Here is a 21,275-nt window from a genome sequence, read left to right on the forward strand (position 1 = left end):
GGTGTTTCAGTCATGGGGGCAGATCCCTCATGGCTTGATGCTGCCCTTGCAATAGTGAGTGAGTACTAGCAAAATCTAGCTATTTGAGTATGCAGCACCTACGCCCTCCACTCTTACTCCTGCTCCCTCTTCACCTTCCACCATGATTGTAAGCTTCCTGAGGCCTCCGCAGGACAAGATGCCAGTGCTATGCTTCCTGTACAGCCTAGAATCATGAGCCAATTAAACCTCTTTTCTTATAAATTATCCAGCCTCAAGTATGTATTTATAGCAATGCAAGAATGGCCTAAAACATGCTGTCTCTACAAAAAAAAAAAAAAGCCAGGCATGATGGTGCACACACATAGTCCCACCTACTTGGGAGACTGAGGCAGGAGGAACACTTGAACCCAGGAGTTTGAGGCTGCAGTGAGCTATAATTTGCACCACTGCACTACAGCCTAGGCAACAGAGACTCTTTTTTTTGGTTTTTGTTTTGAGACAGAGCCTTACTCTGTCACCCAGGCCTGGAGTGCAGTGGCAGGATCTCAGCTCACTGCAACCTCTGCCTCCCAGGTTCAAGTGATTCCTGCCTCAGCCTCCCAAGTAGTTGGGATTACAGGCACCAACTGTAGAGCATCCGATCCTGTCGCTGTTCAGGGCGCCACTATGTAACCCACACAGACCTAGGGGGACTGAAAAAAGTGGGGGAAATGGGAATAAAAGAGACAAAAGAGTATATATGGAAGAAGGGATGAGGGGGCACCTTGCCTCTAGTGGACAAGTGCCCTGAGCTTTACACAGCCCTCTGTATTTATTAGGCAAAAGAGAGATAGTGAAAAGGGGGGTGGAAGAAGAGGTCAGCTGCTCGGTCCAGAGTAGAGTTTGCAAGACAGCATTCTCTAGATGGCCCAGTGGATAACCTCAAGGAGCTTGGCACTAGGAAGCAATTGCCCTCAGCAAACCTTCTGGCAGCGGAAACAGTCGAGAGTTTGCCCACATCCTGCATTCATGATAAACAGTTTGCTGTTTGATCACATAGCCTCCAGTGGAATGCTGAGTTGGTCACATCCCACGGGCCTTCAGCTCCCAACAGCCCACCACCAGGCCCAGCTAATTTTTTGTGTGTGTTTTTAGTAGAGACAGGGTTTCGCCATGTCGGCCAGGCTGGTCTTGAACTTCTGACCTCAAGTGATCCGCCTGCCTTGGCCTCTCAAGAGACCCTATCTCTTAAAAAAGAAAAAAAAAAAGAGGTTAAGATTGTAAATCCTAAAAAAAAAAATCAAAAGCAAAATCCTATATGTAGATTTCACAGCATCTTTATTTATAACACTTAAAACCAGGAAAACAGTGCAAATATCTCTCATAGGTGAATGGATAAACAAACTAGTACATCAAATATGTATACTACTCTCTAATATAAACAACTTTCATCTGGTTAGATACATGGTGGTAAAAAAATAATAATAAAACAATTATTCATCAACTCATATAAACCTTAGGAGTAATTTGCTGAGTGACAAAAATGCCAAAAGCTTACATACTCTCTATCAATAAAAATTTATATATTTATATAAAATTTACAAAAACCATTTACAAAAACAACTTTATTTTTATCACATTCATGAAATGATGAAAATTATACTGACAGGAGAAAAGTGGTTGGCAGAGTTAGGTTTGGATGGAGTGTAAGCATAAAAAGGTAGCATGAGGAAGTTTGTGTTCATTAAATAGTTTTATGTGGTTGCAGTGGTTACACGAATCTATACATGTAATACAACTTACAAACTAAGAAATAATCATGTAAAACTTAGTCAAATCCCAAATAAGATTAGTTTACTTTATGGTATCCTACCAATGTTGTTTTTTCTGGTTTTGATAATTATGGTTATGTAGGATGTTTTTCCTAGAAGTTGGTTGAAGGATACTAGCAAAGCCTCTAGATTAGTTTGGCAATTTCTTTTGAGTTCAAATTTATTTAAGTTGAAGGTGGTTTTATAAACTGATCATCTGTATAATCTTAGTCAAGCAAGTCCAAATATGTTGTTAATATATTTAACATATTCAGTTTCTTTTTAAACTACTTCAGTTTGCTTAATGGACTATTAAGCTTAGAGCCAAAGACAGGAAAAGAGCTAATCATAATATGGGGTGGTTCTGGGGTATTTCCTGACACCAATAAATTATCTAATTCCCCCACACCAACTGGGTGTTCTACAAGTCAATTCTGACACCAACTTCTCCAGGTTAGTGCAGGCTCCACAAGTTAAGGGGCTGAGTCCAAACTGCCCCCACATCAGACGCCACTCACAAGGACAACCTGCAGTTCTGAATGGTGATAAATTCCGAGTTCCCACTACCCCTACTCAGGTTTGATAATTTGCTACAGGGCTCACAAAACTCAAGAAAACAGTGTACTTTGTTTTACTGGTTATAAAGGACGCAAATCAACACTCAAATGAAGAGGTACATAGAGTAAAGCCTAAAAAGGGTTCCCCTAATCTTAGGAGTCGCTATCCCTATGAAGTTGGGGGTGCACCACCCTCCTGGGCTATTTGGAGTTCTCTTAATCTCATTGTCTAATCTCATCTCCAGCCCCCCTCCCCTTCCAGGAGGTGGGAGAAATGGGCACAAAGTTTCCATCCTCTAGTTAACTTGATCTTCCTAGGGAACAGCCCCATTCAGAGGCTGTCTAGGCACCAACCATAAGTCACCTCAGTAGTATAATCAGGTGTAATGAAAAGGGCAGTGCTATGAATAACAACAACAGCAAAAACCAACCAACCAAACAAAAAAACCCCACTCCTATCACTCATGAAATTCTAAGGGTTTTAGGAGCTCTGTGCCAGGAACCAGGAACAAAGACCAAATGTATTTATTATACCACAATTTTACAAAACAGTAAAAATAAACAGTAATGAGACACAGTATATTATGGAATCATTGGCAAGGCAACTAGAAATGAGGATTAAGGTATCCTGTCTGAAAATGCACACCAGGTGTATTAGCTGATGTTTAAGGTTAAGCACTCAAATATTCATCATTTTCACCACATTTCATGCCTTCATGAGCTCTTGATATTTTGCTAAAGGTGTTCCACATTTATTTGATAGCATGTTCGGAACAATTTTACTTTCTATGTGATCTCCTGACAAATGATGAAGCTGAGTGCGTCACTGAAATCCTACCATTAATACTGTCACCTTAAAGTTATTCTCCAGCGTAAACGTTGACACTCACCGAGGTCATATTTCTGAGTAAAGGCTTTGTCATGGTCATCATATTTCTATCAACAATAAGCTCACTTACATTGAAATCTATGATGACACCGATAATAAAGTCTATCTTTCCACAGACTTTTCCTAGTCTCTGCATTCACAGAATTTATCTCTGTATACTTTTCAGACATATGAGCAGAAATTATTGCTCAAAACATCTCCACATTAATATAGTTTATTCAACATGTTTTCATTGACAGAACATATGAGGTAAAAGACCACTGAAGGCACTACCTTATTTACTGTATTCATCAAGTTGATCTCTAGGGCAAATTATTTTAACTCCTGAGGACAGACACACATCTGTCAACAGGCCGCACCATGTTTATGTTCCAAATGGCTAGAAACACACTGATGTTTAATGAAGTCTGAGTTGCCACAAAAGGCATTTCCATAGTCACTGCACTAGTAGGGTTTTTTTTTTTTTTTTTTTTTTTTGAGACTGAGTTTCGCTCTGTCACCCAGGCTGGAGTACAGTGGCGTGGTCTCGGCTCACTGCAAGCTCTGCCTCCTGGGTTCACACCATTCTCCTGCCTCAGCCTCCCTAGTAGCTGGGACTACAGGCACCCGCCACCATGCCTGGCTAATTTTTTGTATTTTTAGTGGAGATTGGGTTTCACTGTGTTAGCCAGGATGGTCTTGATCTCCTGACCTTGTGATCCACCTGCCTCGGCCTCCCAAAGTGCTGGGATTACAGGCGTGGGCCACCGTGCCTGGCCTCACTGCACTAGTATGTATGAGTTCACTTGTAAGGAAGGAGCTGTGACTCTTCATTACAGGAGTTTTCAACTTGACTGATTCTACCCATTTCTCTTGTGTGCATTTTCTTATGTTTGACAAGGTTTGATAAGTGGGAGAAGGCTTTCTCACAATCACTGCATCCATACGGCCTCTCTCCTGTATGCGTTCTTTGATGTACATTGAGTACTGACTTTGTGGTGAAAGCTTTTCCACATTCATTGCACTCATAAGGTTTCTCTCCTGTGTGAATTCTCTGATGGGTAATGAGACCGTATTTGTGTGAATAGGATTTTCCACACTCAGTACATACAAAGGGAGTCTTTCCTGTATGACATCTCTCATGTTGTATGAGGCATATTTTCTGGCTGAAGGCTTTACCACATTCATTGCATTCATAGGGTTTTTCTCCTGTATGAGTTCGCTGATGTATAATAAGAGTGCGCTTTGTGGTGAAGCCTTTACCACATTCATTGCATATGTAAGATTTCTCTCCTGTATGAGTTCGCTGATGTATAATGAGAGTGCGTTTGACAGTGAAGCCTTTTCCACATTCGCTGCATATGTAAGATTTTTCTCCTGTATGGGAGCGCTGATGTACAATGAGATTGCTCTTCACGGTAAAGCCTTTTCCACATTCACTGCATATATAGGGTTTCTCTCCAGTATGAGTTCGCTGATGTACAACAAGATAGCGTTTCATGGTGAAGCCTTTTCCACATTCACTGCATATATAGGGTTTCTCCCCTGTATGAGTTCGCTGATGTACAATGAGATTGCTCTTCACAGTGAAACCTTTTCCACATTCATTGCACACATAAGGTTTCTCTCCACTATGAGTTCGCTGATGAGCAATTAGATAGCGCTTCATTGTAAAGCCCTTTCCACACTCACTGCACATATAGGATTTCTCTTCTGTATGGGTTTGTTGATGTGCAATGAGACTACTCTTCACAGTAGAGCCTTTTCTATATTCATTGGGTATACAGATTTTGTCTCTTGTATTAGTTTTCAGATGCTTAGTGAACAGGACACTTCTGGATAATTTCTCACATTGACCACTTCCAGGATTTTCTGGTATATGAATGTTCTCATGGTAAATGAGCTGAGACTTCCTAAGGAAGGTTTGCTCACATTCAATACATGCATTGGGTTTCTCAATTTTCTGAGTCCTCTGATGCTTAAAGACTTGGAATTTAGTATGGATGCATTTTGCATTTTCAGAAAATCTAGTTTTAGCATGCATACATTCGTGCTTAAGCGTTTTCTCACCTCCAATAAACTCAACAGGGTTATTTATTCCATGTCTTCTCTTCTGGTTTATTAAACTTAAACTTGATTTCAAATTTTTTCTGTACAAGTCAAATGTATCATGATTTTGCACTATAGGAAAATGTGTCTTGCTGAGATGTACAGTATTTCTAAGTGTATTCTGTCCATTGCATTGCTGCACACTCTTCAGAAGTCTTTGGTTTAGAGAGTGCTCTTGCAGAAGACTGTCAACTTTCCCGATTCCTAAGAAAGAACAGAGTAACAAATTCTTCCATGAGAATTGTATGAGATAAAAATGCTTATGAGGCCGGGCATGGTGGCTCATGCCTGCAATCCCAGCACTTTGGGAGGCTGAGGCAGGCGGATCACGAGGTTAGGAGTTTGAGACCAGCCTGACCAATGTGGTGAAACCCCATCTCTACTAAAAATACAAAATTAGATGGGCATGGTGGCAGCTACTCCCAGCTACTCAGGAAGCTGAGGCAAGAGAATCGCTTGATCCCACGAGGCCGAGGTTGCAGCGAGCCGAGATTGCCCCATTGCACTCCAGCCGGTGGGGGGACAGAGCGAGACTCAGTCTCAAAAAAAAAAAAAATGCTTATGAGATGATTTGCTGGGGGCTGGCTCTTTATTGTCAACTCCATGATCCCAGTATAAAAGGAAATTATGAAGATATAAGCTGAAATAAGTAAGAATCAGATCCAAGAAAACACAAAAAGTCTTTAAAGCCATAACAACATTAAAAAAGTTATCAGATGGGGAGATGAATATATGGTGGAGTTGCTTAGGTAGCCTCAGATACTTCACATCTGTGACACCTTTCCTTAATGACTACAATAAGACTCCTATAGCCACTGTCCTTGCTGGTTCTCACTTACCTGGACAATTTTTATTCTGGATTTTAGCAACTGTTATCCATGGTTCTTGTCCATGCGCCAACTTGGAGAGTACATCTGGTTTGCTAGTTTGATACCCTGTTCATGAGGAAAGACAAACACAAACATACTGAACTGGAGTCCAATATGTCAAGATGGGAAAATAATACATGAGATAAAGAAAACAATTTCAAAGTAAGCATTCTCTCTTAGAAGAGATTATACCACTTTGGGGTCAGAGAGGGGACTGAAAATGTAACTCTTCCAAACACCACAGTGACTGTAAAGCTTTGATTAGGTGAGCATAGGACAGTGTCTGGGCATTGTAGGCACCTCTAGGTGACACAGGGGAACTATTCTTACCCAGTGATACTAGGTGGTTATAGTTCTCCACCATCACATCCCGGTACAGGTTCTTCTGAGCAGTGTCCAGGAGCTGCCACTCCTCCCAGCTGAATTCCACAGCCACGTCCTCCAGGGTCAGTGATTCCTGTAATTACAAAGTCCTATTTAATATGATATAAACTCCTATTGTTAATATAGAAGGATATATATTTTTTTAATTTCACAATACAGCCTGCATCTATATTCCTTTCTCAAATATACTTTGGTAGGAGCAAAATCCTCTATCTATACATATTAGCACCTATTTCTAAATATTAAACATAGGCAAATGACATCAGGACAAATAAAACATCCCTACATTACTAATGACTTCACGGCCAATATAAGGATCTGTCATGAATAGACTCCACATCTTGAATTCAAAAAATAGTGCTTTTAAATAAATGTAAGAGAAAAGAGGAAACTATATAACTATAAAGCACAAAAGGCCCTTAAAGTTGATTAGATTTTATTTTTTAATTTTTAAAGAGACAGGGTCTTGCTCTGTAGCCCCAAATGCAGTGCAGTGTCACGGTAATAGCTCAATGAAACCTTGAACTCCTAGGCTCAAGCGACCTTCCGACCTCAGCCTCTCAAGCAATTAGGACTACAGGTGGATGCTACTACCAATTTTTGTAGACACGGTCTTGTTATGTTGACCAGGCTGGTCTTGAAGTCCTGGCCTCAAGTGATCCTCCTGCCTCGGCCTTCCAAAGTGCTGGGATTACAGGTGTGCGCCACTGTGCCCAGCAAAAAAAAACTTCTAACAGAAAAACATATGTACATATGTGTAATAATTGACAGATTAACAGCATATTAGATACTCTGAAGATTACTGGTGAATTGGAATATATAACTGTGGAAATGGCAGAAAATGCAGTACAGAGAAAAAGAGATAAATCATAACAAAGAAGTTAATAAATATGAAATACAGAGTTGCAAGACCCAATGTATGCCCACTTACGGTTTCTAAAAGGGAAAATAGTGTAATAGAGAAGCAATATCTATTAATAAATATCTAAAACCTAAAATATTTCAGGACTAAATACCTCAAATCTCAAATTCAGAAATCCCAACAAGTTCAGAGCAGGAAGTCACAACTGGTGTGACACATCAGACTGAAACCACCATACATCAAATGCAAAGGGAAAACTATAGAATCATCAAGAGACAAAAGACAGATTACCTACAAAGAAATAACAAAATATACTGATGGCTGACATTTCAATAATAGAATCCAGAAATGTATGGAATACAATCTTCAAAGTCCTGATTCTTGCAACAAAAAAGGCCAATTTTGGACAGCCATTTAGGATTAAAACACATGGCTAGCAGATGACTTGCTGTCTTACAACTGTGATATCAAGGACCTCTTTGTCAACTAAACTGTCATTCTCCTGCTTCACAATAACTTTTCAGAGAACTACAAAGTGTAAAGTAGAGGTAACTAAGATCCAAGGAAATACTGATAAGAGAATCTATCCTATATTACTGTGTGGGATACTGCATAGTCAAGAAAGTAGACTCATGAGAGAGCACAACTGCTCAAGTCTGGTCAGCTTATCTCATTCCAAAATCTTTATGTGAGATGTCTATTGACTGGGTAAGTATAAAGTTAAATTTCTACCTCACTCCACTGTCCAAAAGAATTTATTACTGAGTGGAAATCTTGCAGGCCAACTCTTAAGGTGGCCTCTGATAATCTCATTCTCTAGCTGCAGTGACTTCTGACATCAATTACCTGGGTTAGGCCAAACTTCCCAGGTTAAAAGCACAATCCTCCACAAGACTGCCCTCACTTCAGACACAAGCTGCAAGCTTAAGGCTACACAGACCACCCTCAACTCCAATGAGCTGGCTACAAATGTGTGGAGCTACCATGACTCTCTCAGGTTTAATAATTTGATAGAACAACTCAGAGAACCCAAGAAAGTGCTATGTTTACAATTAGCACTTTACTATTGCAAAATGACACAAATCAGAATCAGCTAAAGGAAAATATGCACAGGGTGAGGTCTGGGAAGGTTCCAAACATAAAGCTGCTGACTGTCCTCTCCTCATGGAGTCCTGGGTGGCATTACATCTTCCTGACTACATCATGTAACAATATTCAAGAGTACTTGCCAACCAGTGAGGCGCACCCAAACTTTGATGTCCAGAGATTTTATTGAGACTTCATTATGTAGGCACAGTTTATTGAAGCATTGCCCATGTAGCTGAGTTCCGTCTCCAGTTCCCTCCCCTTCCTGACTGGTATTACATGGCTCAAAGCCACAACTCTCTAATCACATAGTGCTCTTTTTGGCATGGGCAGCCCCTATCCAGAGTCATGTCACTGCCATAAATTATCTAGGGACCCACTATGAGTCACCACTGTACATATAAACTATTAAATATGAGTGGCCCACTATGAATGACACAGACACTAACTTGGGTAATTACAAGGGTTTAGAGGTTACCTCCCAGGAACGAAAACAAAGGCTAGCCAAATTCTTTATTACACTCTAGGTGATTCCTGCCCTTGTGCAGTACCATCCTCCTGAGTATCAAATGGCCTAAAAGCTTGTTTCTAAAGAAAAGAATACAGCAAAAGTGATGAGATGCCACTTTAAGATTACACTCTTTATGACTTGCATCTTGCTAGCAGAAGCTGTCATTTTCTAGCTTTGATTAAACAATTTGGCACATAGGAGAGATGCATGTGGCAAAAAACTAAAGGTGGGCTTAGACAAACAGACAGGTAGAAACTGAGGACCCCAACAAAACTGCCTCATTTCTCATTCTGGAAATGAATCCTCCCAACAACCACATAAGTGAGCTTAGAAGCGCATCTTTTCCCATTTTAGCCTTCAGATCAGATTCCAACCCAGCTAACACCTTGATTATAACCGCATGAGAGACTGTGAACCAAAGTAGCCAGCTAAGCCTTGCTTTTATTCCTGAGCCACAAAAAAGTGTGAGATTTTTTTTTTTAAGTGTTGTTTCAAGTCACTACATTTTGGAGTAATTTGTTAGCTACTAACAGGCAATGAATATAAGATATAAACTTAAGAAGAACTTATGAGGCCAGAAGTCGGGCACATATCTGTAATCCCAGTAATTCCAGAGGACAGTTTGAGCCCAGGAGTTTGAGACCAACCTGGGCAACATAGTGAGACCCTGTCTCTACTCTCAACAAAGAACAAAAAATTAGCTGGGTGTGGTAGTGGATGCCTGTGGTCCCAGCTATTCAGGAGGCTAAGGCAGGCAGATAGTACTTGAACCCAGGAGGTTGAGGCTGCAGTGAGCCATGATTGTGCTGCTGCACTCCATCCTGGGGAAGAGAGCGAGTCCCTGTCTCAAATAGAGAAAAAAAAAAGGAATAAAAACATGTTGATGATATAAGTAAAAAGCTTTAAAAAAAAAATGGCTCCTGCATGGGAAAAAATATTTTGAACAAGCTAAAAGAGAAGTAAGACTCTAGAAAAATATTTGCAACATATAAAAGAATCAATATCCAGTCAAGATAAACAATTATAAATCAGTAAGACCACAAAAAAATTAAATGAGCAAAGACTAAAGACACTTTATCACAGAATAAATAATCCAAAGAAACAACAAAGAGATGAGAAGGATCTGAACCTCACTGGTGAAACAAGGCAAAATAATACTGGATCATCTAGATCATGGAAAATACACAATTTGATAACATAGTAAGTGTTGGCAAGATTTGCAGCACTGAATGTTCTTTTTGTGCAGTGTTTTCCAACACTAACAACCAATTCTCCAATTATCTAAACATCAACTAGATGTCCAATAATTCAATTCAATTCTGACACTATCTATGTCAGAATCCACAGATTTAAGGGTTCAATCCCACAAGACTGCCCCCTCTTAAGCTCCTCTGCCCGGCTGCCCCACTGTCTGGGAAGTGAGGAGCGCCTCTGCCCAGCCGCCCCATGCCCCCACCACCGCCGCCACCACCACCTTCTGGGAAGTGAGGAGCGACTCTGCCTGGCCCCCTGCACTGCCTGGGAAGTGAGGAGCGCCTTTGTCTGCCTGCTGTGCGACCCTCCAAGTGTGAAGTGACAGCCTGTGTGTTTTTTCTGCCCTCCCCAAGTTTGCATTTGACATTAAAGTTTACTTTTCAATTAAAAAGTTTTAAATTGGAGAATATATATTTAAAAATAAATAAATAAATAAATAAACTGCCTCCTCTTAAGATGCCAGTCACCAGTCCTGGGCTACCAGTTTCTGACTAACTGGCTATAAATTTGGGGCTCCCACAAACCCCTCCTCAGGTCTGATAATTTACTAGAACAGCTCATAGAAGTCAAGAAACACTTTACTTATGGTACCTAGTTAATAATAAAGGATATAACTCAGGAACAGCCAGATTGAAGAAATGCATAGGGCGAGATATAGAAGAGGGCATCCAAGCTTCCATTCCCCTCTGGGTGTGGCATCCTCCCAGCACCCTGATATGTTCACCAACCTGAAGCTTGTTCAAGAGTTCAAAAAATTAGCTGGGCGTGGTGGCGGGTATCTATAGTCCCAGCTACTTGGGAGGTTAAGGCAGGAGAATGGCGCGAACCCAGGGGCGGAGCTTGCAGTGAGCCGAGATCGCGCCACTGCACTCCAGCCTGGGTGACAGAGTCAGACGCGGTCTATTTAAAAAAAAAAAAAAAAAACTCGCAGCCTGGGCGACAGAGCAAAACTCTGTCTCAAAAAAATAGTTATAACAAATAAAACTCTTTCTTTTTTTTTGAGACGGAGTCTGACTCTGTCACCCAGGCTGGAGTGCAGTGGCGCGATCTCAGCTCACTGCAACCTCCACCTCCCGGGTTCAAGGGATTCTCTTGCCTCAGCCTCCCAAGTAGCTGTGACTACAGGCGTATGCCACCACGCCCAGCTAATTTTTGTATTTTTAGTAGCGACAGGGTTGTTGGCCAGGATGGTCTTGATCTCTTGACCTCATGATCCGCCCAGGATTACAGGCGCGAGCCACCAAGCCCGGCCTGTTCAAGAGTTTTTATAGAACTTACTCTCCAGTCCATTCTTCCTTTCAGTTCCAATCCTCTAATTGCTTAGTCTTTCTGGGGACCAGTCTCATCCTGACACTATCTAGCGGTCTCATAATTAGTCACCTTATGAGCAGAAACTCAGGTGTATCACAGGGGCTCCTTATGAATAACAAAAGACACACCTATTCCTCAGGAAGAAATTCCAAGGGTTTTAAGCATACTGTGCCATGAACTGGGAACAATGACCAAATATACTTCTTATCCATGTCACTTTCTAAATACCAGACTGTGAAAAATAAATATACATTTGGTCTCTGCCCTCCAAATCTTTAGAATTGCTGAAGTGTCTTTTATATATGCTATTGAGATTACTGGTGCCTGGGGCTCTTCCATGGCCTCAGGAAGGGAGCTGGTTGCCAGGTGAACCAACCTTGTGATAGACAGTTGGAACTTTCAGTCCCACCTCTCCAACCAACCCCTGACCTCTGTGGAAGGGAGAGGTGATGGAAATTGAGCTTATCACCAATAGTTAATGAATTAATAAATTATGCCTATGTAATGATTCCACCATAACAATAAAAGGTTGAGGTTGAGAGCTTCCAGGCTGCTGAACATATGGCAGTCCTGGGAGGGTAGAACACCCAGAGAGGGCATGGAAGCTCTGTGGCCCTTCCCCATTATCTGGACCTATGCATCTTTTCCAACTGGCTGTTCCTGAGTTGTACCCTTTCATAATAAGCCAGTAATCTAGTAAATAAACTGTCTTCCTGCATTTTTTGAGCCTTCTGGCAGATGAATAGATCTGAGAAGGGGGTTGTGAGGACATCCAATTGGTAGCCAAGTCGAATAGAAGTTGTGAGTAACCTGGGGACCCAGCACTTTTCAGGGGGGCAGGCTTGTGGGACTGAGCCCTCAACCTGTGGGGTCTGTCCTAAGTCCAGGCAATTAGTGTCAGAATTGAGTAAATTTTAGAATATCTAATAGGCATGGAGAATTGAATTGATGTGTGGGAAAAACCCCACATATCTGGTGTCAGAAACACTGTCTGAGGATAGAGAGTAAAACTGTTGTTCCTGCACATAGATACTCTTCTAAATGCTTTATATAGATTAACTCATTTTATGTCCTAACTTACTACATAGGTGCCATATCATTATCCCTCTTACAGATGAGAAAACTGGGTACATATGCTAAATGAAGTATGCGAGGTCACACAGCTGGCAACTGGCTCCAGAGTCAACACTTTTGACCATATGCCATGCTAACCATAAAGTGGAATGTACATTTTGACAGCAACTGAAAGTATGCATTAAAATAAAAAATGACTACATCCTATAATTGATTTATCTGTAAATACTGATATAATTTCACAAAATTATCCTCAAGTAATACTGATATAATTTCATAAAAAAAGCCACTAACACGACCATGTAAAACCTTGTTCATAGTCATGTGGTTTATAATAACATGCCTAAAAAAAAAAAAAAAAAAAGGTGGGCACAGTGGCTTATGCCTGTAATCCCAGCACTTTGGGAGGCCAAGGCGGGCAGATCATGAGGTCAGGAGATCAAGACCATCCTGGCTAACACAGTGAAACTCTATCTCTACTAAAAATACAAAAAATTAGCCAGGCGTGGTGGCGGGCGCCCGTAGTTCCAACTACTTGGGAAGCTGAGGCAGGAGAATTGTGTGAACCTGGGAGGCGGAGCTTGCAGTGAACCAAGACTACGCCACTGCACTCCAGCCTGGGCAACAGAGCAAGACACCATCTCAAAATAAATAAATTATTTAATTAATTTAAAAAAAAAAGTTGGTTGGCAGGCATCAGCATGCAAAAAATGCCAATATACCAAAAATGGTCTGGAGTATGTACATTAAAATGACACCCATAGTTCCTTCTTAAGAGGTGATTCATGTATCATTGTAATGGTCAAAAGTTGAACTACCAAGAAAGCATGCATTCTTTCATATTGAGTCTACTTTTTTTTCCTTCTTTTTGAGACAGGGTCTTACTTTGTCACCCAGGTTGGAGTGCAGTGGTACAAACATGGCTCACTGTAGCCTCATCCTCCTCAGCTCTAGCAATTCTCCCACCTCAGCCTCCCGAGTAGCTGGGACTACAGGTGTGCACCACCACACCCAGCTAATTTTTGTATTTTTTGTAGAGACGGGGTTTTACCATGTTGCCCAGGCTGGTCTTGAACTCCTGAGCTCAGGCAATCCAGAATCTACTTCTTTTTTTTTTTTTTTTTTTTTTTTTTTTTTTTTTTTTTTTTTTTTTTTGAGACGGCGTCTCGCTCTGTCGCCCAGGCTGGAGTGCAGTGGCGCGATCTCAGCTCACTGCAAGCTCCGCCTCCCGGGTTCACGCCATTCTCCTGCCTCAGCCTCCCGAGTAGCTGGGACTACAGGCGCTGCCACCACGCCCGGCTAGTTTTTTGTATTTTTTTTTTTTTTTTTGAGACGGAGTCTCGCTGTGTCTCCCAGGCTGGAGTGCAGTGACGCGATCTCGGCTCACTGCAAGCTCCGCCTCCCGGGTTCACGCCATTCTCCCGCCTCAGCCTCCGAGTAGCTGGGACTACAGGCGCCCGCCACCACGCCCGGCTAATTTTTTTTTGTATTTTTAGTAGAGACGGGGTTTCACCGTGTTAGCCAGGATGGTCTTGATCTCCTGACCTCGTGATCCGCCCGTCTCGGCCTCCCAAAGTGCTGGGATTACAGGCTTGAGCCACCGCGCCCGGCCGTTTTTTGTATTTTTAGTAGAGACGGGGTTTCACCGTGTTAGCCAGGATGGTCTCGATCTCCTGACCTCGTGATCCGTCCACCTCGGCCTCCCAAAGTGCTGGCATTACAGGCGTGAGCCACCGTGCCCGGCCCAGAATCTACTTCTTAAGGCAGAATGAACCCCCACCTCTACTCCCAAAATCAATCTAAGTTAATTTCTCCCTAGAACAAAATTATTCCAGTATATACTTCTTTAAATTGAACTGACATTTTCAGGCCACCATAAATCTATCAAAAAATCAAAGGGAAAATATAACAAACCAAAAATCACCTGGGTCTTGATCATTTTCTTCTGTGCTCAGAAAATAGTGGAAAACATGGACTATACGTCTTTGTCTCTTCTGCATTTGCCATGAAGTTTTCCTAGTCAGAAATATTAGTGTCCACTTAAAGTTGTCCCCGGAAATTATGATATCCAAGGCCAGCAACCTCCCTCTTCTTCCTTCATTGCTTCACTTGAGTTATCTTGCTTCTGGGAGCCAGGACCTAAGGACTGATAAACAAAATGGCTGTAAGTGTACACCCTGGGTCCGGTCGTCGTCACTGCTGCTCTGCACTTACCTTAAATAAAAGACCCTAATATTCCTAACAGTTCCTTTATTTGGTGCCTCAGAGGTTTTCATGGTTCTAAATGTGTGAAAGCTATGCCTTTCTTTTGTGAAGCAGAAGTGGCATGACTATTATAGAGAAGGTGGGCAAGCAGAACTGGCACAGTACAATGCCTTAGAGGCTGGTGAATTCCCAGACAGATCAATTTTAGGAAAGAGAACACATGGAAGGCTCCAAGAATGTCTTTAAAAAGCATGTGTGTCCATGTACTGGTTCAAAAGTCTCTATAAGCTCTATGGGTATACATACCTCATGTCAAGACCAATGTACTAAGCAAATCGTAAGAACTGTCTCATTTTCACATTATGCGCTAAAGGATTAACTTTACCCAAGAGAGGTTTGTCCTTTGCCCACAGTTTCTATGAGGCAAACTCTAAGACTTTGGAATATGCTGCTTGATAAAACTGTCTTTGGTTATCAGGGCAATTTGAGTCATGCGAAATTGTCTATCCTAATAATGTGATTTACTATGGGAGGCCTTGGACCACGTGGTATTAGTTTGATATATGGAGGAGCTGGAGATTGAAGTCAGCCACATAGGCAGTCAATTGTGTGTATGTTAACTGATACCCAATAAAAATTCTGGACACCTGTAGGGAAAAGAAAGCGAGATCAGACTGTTACTGTGTCTGTGTAGAAAGAAGTAGACATAAGAGACTCCATTTCGTTCTGTACTAAGAAAAATTCTTCTGCCTTGAGATGCTGTTAATCTGTAACCCTAACCCCAACCCTGTGCTCACAGAGATATGTGCTGTGTTGACTCAAGGTTTAATGGATTTAGGGCTATGCAGGTTGTGCTTTGTTAAAAAAGTGCTTGAAGGCAGTATGCTTGGTAAAAGTCATCTCTATTCTCTAATCTCAAGTACCCAGGGACACAGTGCACAGCGGAAGGCCGCAGGGACCTCTGCCTAGGAAAGCCAGGTATTGTCCAATGTTTCTCCCCACTGAGACAGCCTGAGATGTGGCCTCATGGGAAGGGAAAGACCTGACCATCCCCCATCCCGACACCCATAAAGGAACTGTGCTGAGGAGGATTAGTGAAAGAGGAAGTCCTCTTTGCAGTTGAGATAAGAGGAAGGCATCTGTCTCCTGCACGTCCCTCTGCAATGGAATGTCTCGGTGTAAAACCCGATTGTTATGTTCTATTTACTAAGATAGGAGAAAACCGCCTTAGGGCTGGAGGTGAGCCGAGCTAGTGGCAATGCTGCTGTTTTATGTATGTGCACATCAAAGTATAGCACCTTTTCTTAACCTTGTTTATGACACAGAGACATTTGTTCACATGTTTTCCTGCTGACCCTCTCCCCACCATTACCCTATTGTCGTGCCACTTGCCCCTCTCCGAGATGGTAGAGATAATCATCAATAAATACTGAGGGAACTCAGAGACCACTGCCGGTGCAGTGCGGTTCCTCCATATGCTGAGCGCGGGTCCCCCGGGCCCACTTTTCTTTCTCTATACTTTGTCTCTGTGTCTCTTTCTTTTCTCAGTCTCTCGTCCCACCTGACGAGAAACGCCCACAGGTGTGGAGGAGCAGGCCACCCCTTCAGACACCAAGGCCTAGGTGAGTGGCAACAATGGTTACAATGGCTGGCAATAATAATATAAGGGTGTATATATAAGGATATGATAATTTAAAAACATATGAAGCAAAACAGAATGAGAGAGGATTAGACAATTCAACAATAATAACTGAAGACTGCATTACCGTACTTGCAATAATAAAGAAAACAAATAGAAACTCGGCAAGGATACTGAAAACTTGAACAACATAATCAACCAACTATACTTAACTAACATTTAACACTACACTCAACAGCAGTAAAATAAACTTTTTTTTCAAGAGTACATGTTGTATTCTCCAGGATAAGACCATGTGCTGGAATATAAAACAAGTGTCAATATATTCTAAATATATTTTCCAACCACAACAATTTAATTAGAAATCAATGTCAGAATGAAATTTAGAAGATATCCAAATATTTGGAAATAAAATAGCACAGATCTGAATAACCATGGTTAAACAGAAAATCATGAGCCAGGCACGGTGGCTCACGCCTGTAACCCCAGCACTTTGGGAGGCTGAGATAGGTGGAACACTTGAGGCCAGGAGTCCCAGACCAGACTGGTCAACATGGTGAAACCCCAAGTCTACTAAAAATACAAAAAATTAGCCAGGCACGGTGGCACGTGCCTGTAATCCCAGCTATTCAGGAGGCCGAGATGGAAGAATCACTTGAACCCTGGAGGTGGGAGCAGAGACGGCGCCATTGCACTCCAGCAAGGGCAAGAGCAAGACCCTGTCTCAAAAAAAAAAAAAAAAAAAAAAGAGAGGGGAAAAAGAAAATCACATGGGAAATTGGACATATTTTGAACTGATGGGAAACAGAAACACAACATAAACATTAATTAGCTGTCCCTAAAGGAATTGTTTTAAAAAAATAACTTTAAATCAGAAAAGAAAGAAAACCTGTATCAGAAAACACCCTCAAATGATTACTCATTGTCCAAACTGAGAAACTAGGAAACGAGGAGCAATTAAAACACAAAACAATTTGACTGAAAAAATAAACAGGAAAGTGAAAATCAGTGAAAAAAAAAAATTTTTTTTTTGAAAAGTGCCCAACAAAGAATATGAAAAGTGACTGAAAAGATCAATAAAATTGATACTCATTAACTAGACTGATCAAGAAAAAAAGACACAAGTTACCTTGTGTCTAAAGAAAGACATAGCTTTCGGCTGAGCGCGGTGGCTCACGCCTGTAATCCCAGCACTTCGGGAGGCCAAGGCGGGCAGATCACGAGGTTGGGAGATGCAGACCATCCTGGCTAACACGCTGAAACCCCGAAACCCCGTCTCTACTAAAAATACCAAAAAAAAAAAAAAAAAAAAAATTAGGCAGGCGTGGTGGCGGGTGCCTGTAGTCCCAGCTACTCGGGAGGCTGAGGCAGGAGAATGGCGTGAACCCGGGAGGCGGAGCTTGCAGTGAGCCGAGATCGCGCCACTGCACACCAGCCTGGGCGACAGAGCGAGACTCGTCTCAAAAAAAAATTTAAAAAAAAAAAAGGCAGAGCTTTCACACATTTAGAACCTTGTTTTATTGCCCCAGGGTGTAAAAGGCTCCGAGGCACCAAATAAAGGAAGTAGAAATATCAGGGTCCTTTATTTAAGATAAGTGCACAGCAGCAGTGACAATCAGGAATATAACATTATCACTGCTGGCTCTACAAAACTTAAACAGCTTACGAAGTGACGTCATGAATTTTACGTCACAGATCTGTCTCCATATGAGAAGAGTGGCAATGTGGGAAGACAAAAAAGTTTTTGGTAAGGACTGCGGGGACGGACTTGAACTGGATGGAGGGAAGTCGATTTGAGCAGGGGAAAATGAAGCCTTCAAGTCTGTCCCCGCATTCAAGGTTTCAACCGATTATCAAAGGGCTCTGGACCTCCTCACACACTGACAGTCCCTACCAGGCTTCTCCGTGACTCAGCCCCATATTAAATCCAATATGAAACCCCAAACATCTAGGAAACCGAGAGGACATCTCCCCAACCCAGACATCTCTAAGGCTGAGCTCCACATTAAATTGTGACCCTGAACCAGGCCCCCGCGTTCACAGGTACAAACTTCTCACTCCAGTTCCCAATCACTGAGCCCCACAAACCAAGTGACTCACAAGGACCTCAAACCCAGACAGCGTCGGACTCGAAGCTGATTTCCTCAGACTCTTCACCCCTACAGCCAAGGGCCGTCATTAACGCCCCGCTTCCTCAGCGACTGCGTTCAAATACAGCCCCAACCTGGATGCTCCAGGCACCATCGGGTACACAGACCTACAGCCCCGAGTCCATGTCCAGAACACGACTCACCCGAGCCCGAACCTCTCCAGACACCACTAGCAGCGACAAAACGCCGCATCCACGTCCGAAACCGCTTCCAATTCACACACGCTCCTGCGCGGCCTCCCGGACGCTGAGCGGTGAAGACGATGAAGTGAGGCGAGAACCATGGAGCCTGCCTGGCATCGCGAGTTCAGACTGCGGGCGCCGCTCTATGAGGTCACAGGGCTGCGCCCGTGGCAGCGTTTCTGACAGAAGCGGCCATAATGGCTGTGGAAATCACTCTTGGCCACCCCAGTGCCTTTCTCAATTCGTTGCGAGGGACACTCAAGAGTCGGGTGCCCAGCCAAGGCCAGCACGGCGCAGTGGCATTCTATTCAGCCGGCTGGGGAGAAAAAGATGGCGGCACCCTCTGTGCCCGTGATAGCTGAGAGTGGAGCCTTAGCTGGAGCACCATGGGCACGGCCATCTTAGAGGAAGGCAGCAGCCATACGGCAGAGAAAATGCTTAGATCCAGGACAATTGGAAAAATAAACAAGGTTTGAAGAAACCACGGTGCTGGCCAGGAAGCGGTCACAGAATTGCCAAAACCAGTGGTCACTGAAAGTGTTAGATTTGGGGATAGGACGGGGGTTGTGGACTGGGTAAGGCTTTTGTAGGTTAGATTAGACGCTGACTAGATGGACGAAGCCGAGAATAGGAGTGATGCTCCATTAAGTGCTAATACCCACATGGGGCTTGCTATAAAACTACTGCCAGTGGGGAAGGGGAAGAAGAGGTGAAGGTGCAACTGTGTTAGTATCTACATGTTTCCTTCCAGAAGTAAAGGAAGATGACAGTGGGGCACTTCAGAATATGAAATTATTAGAATGCGATCATCCTACTTTGCCATGTTTCCAGATTGTTTTAAAAGTAACACTTAAGAAATGTTAGTTCTATTTTTGCAGATGTTGGCGTTGTAACTGTAGAAGATTTAAGTAAATATTGCCTTGTTGGAAGGCAACCTAGAGCCAATTTAATTTTTTCGTTTTCTTTGACAGCAATTCTAAAAGTTATTTGGTGAAAAGCTATCTTAATATTAACCACAACTTTGTAATTTACAAAAAAAAGGGAATTACAATGAGAGATGAATACTTTGGTAAATTATGGAACATCTGCTCAACTGTAAGAGTATATATCAATTTAAAAGAATATACTACAATTGTTTTATAAAAAAAGGAAGGATAACTGTATTCGTCACAGGACAAAAAATGATCTGCAGGATAGTATATATTTTATGGTCTTGTAATTGGAAGAAATCATAAACATCTTTTGGAAAATTGTGATTGGTTAAACAAGACATTTAGTTTGAATTAATATTGTTTGTGTTTATAGGTAGAGAATGCCATGTTTTTGCTTGGAAAATATTCCCAATTTGTACTTCTTAATTTTAATATCTTCGTATCATAATCATGAATATCTATATTATAAAACAGATGTTGATCTTAGAAAAAAATTAGGTATGATGATGTATAAGTTCATGGCATGATAAATGCAAAATAGGCTGTTTTCTTTCAGAAAGTATACTCATGCATTTGAAAAATTCTGGAGAATATACTAACAATATTTGACTCTTCCATACAATTATGGTGACTTAAAATTTCTGCATTGTACTTAGGTTTTGTAATTTCTAGAGTGAAGGGGGCCTGCCCCTCCACACCTGTGGGTATTTCTTGCAAGGTGGAGACTGAGAAAAGAAATAAGACACAGAGACAAAGTATAGAGGAAGAAAAGTGGGCCCAGGGAACCGGCGCTCAGCATACGGAGGACCCGCACCGGAGGACCCACACGGACACTGTTCTCTGAGTTCCCTCAGTATTTATTGATCATTATCTCTACCATCTCGGTGAGGAGGATGTGGCAGGACTATAGGGTAATGGTGGAAAGAGGGTCAACAGGAAAACATGTGAGCAAAGGACTCTGCGTCATAAATAAGTTTAAGGAAAGGTGCTGTGCCTCAGTATGTATGTAGGCCAGATTTATGTTTGACTTTACATAAACATCTCAGTGCAGTAAAGAGCAGTATTGCCGCCAGCATGTCTCACCTCCAGCCATAAGGCAGGTTTCTCCTATCTCAGTAAATAGAATGTACGATCGGGTTTTACACTGAGACATTCCCTTCCCAGGGAGGAGCAGGAAACAGATGCCTTCCTCTTATCTCAACTGCAAAGAGGCCTTCCTCTTTCACTAATCCTCCTCAGCACAGACCCTTTATGGGTGTCAGGCTGAGGGATGGTCAAGTCTTTCCCTTCCCACAAGACCATGTCTCAGGCTGTCTCAGTGGGGAGAAACCTTGGACAATACCCAGGCTTTCTTGGGCAGAGGTCCCTGCAGCCTTCCACAGTGCATTGTGTCCCTGGGTACTTGAGACTGGAGAATGGCGATGAGTTTTACCAAGCATACTGCCTGCAAACACATTTTTAACAAAGCACAACCTGCACAGCCCTACATCCATTAAACCTTCAGTCAACA

General features: G+C 42.3%; 1 protein-coding gene across 1 annotated transcript; it reads right to left on the reverse strand.

Moving 5' to 3' along the window:
- Positions 1–3,906: 3,906 nt before the first annotated feature.
- On the reverse strand, positions 3,907–18,929 carry LOC105497080 (zinc finger protein 614). Its single transcript, XM_011767805.3, has 5 exons — positions 18,795–18,929; positions 14,582–14,803; positions 6,506–6,632; positions 6,146–6,241; positions 3,907–5,510 (listed from the first exon to the last, which is right to left on the reverse strand). The coding sequence occupies exons 2-5, from the start codon at positions 14,594–14,596 to the stop codon at positions 4,000–4,002; spliced, it is 1,749 nt and encodes a 582-aa protein (XP_011766107.2). The 5' UTR covers positions 14,597–14,803; positions 18,795–18,929; the 3' UTR covers positions 3,907–3,999.
- Between the last annotated feature and the right edge of the window lie 2,346 nt (positions 18,930–21,275).

Source organism: Macaca nemestrina, chromosome 20 (assembly GCF_043159975.1).
Source record: "Macaca nemestrina isolate mMacNem1 chromosome 20, mMacNem.hap1, whole genome shotgun sequence".
Classification (NCBI taxonomy): Eukaryota; Metazoa; Chordata; class Mammalia; order Primates; family Cercopithecidae; genus Macaca; species Macaca nemestrina.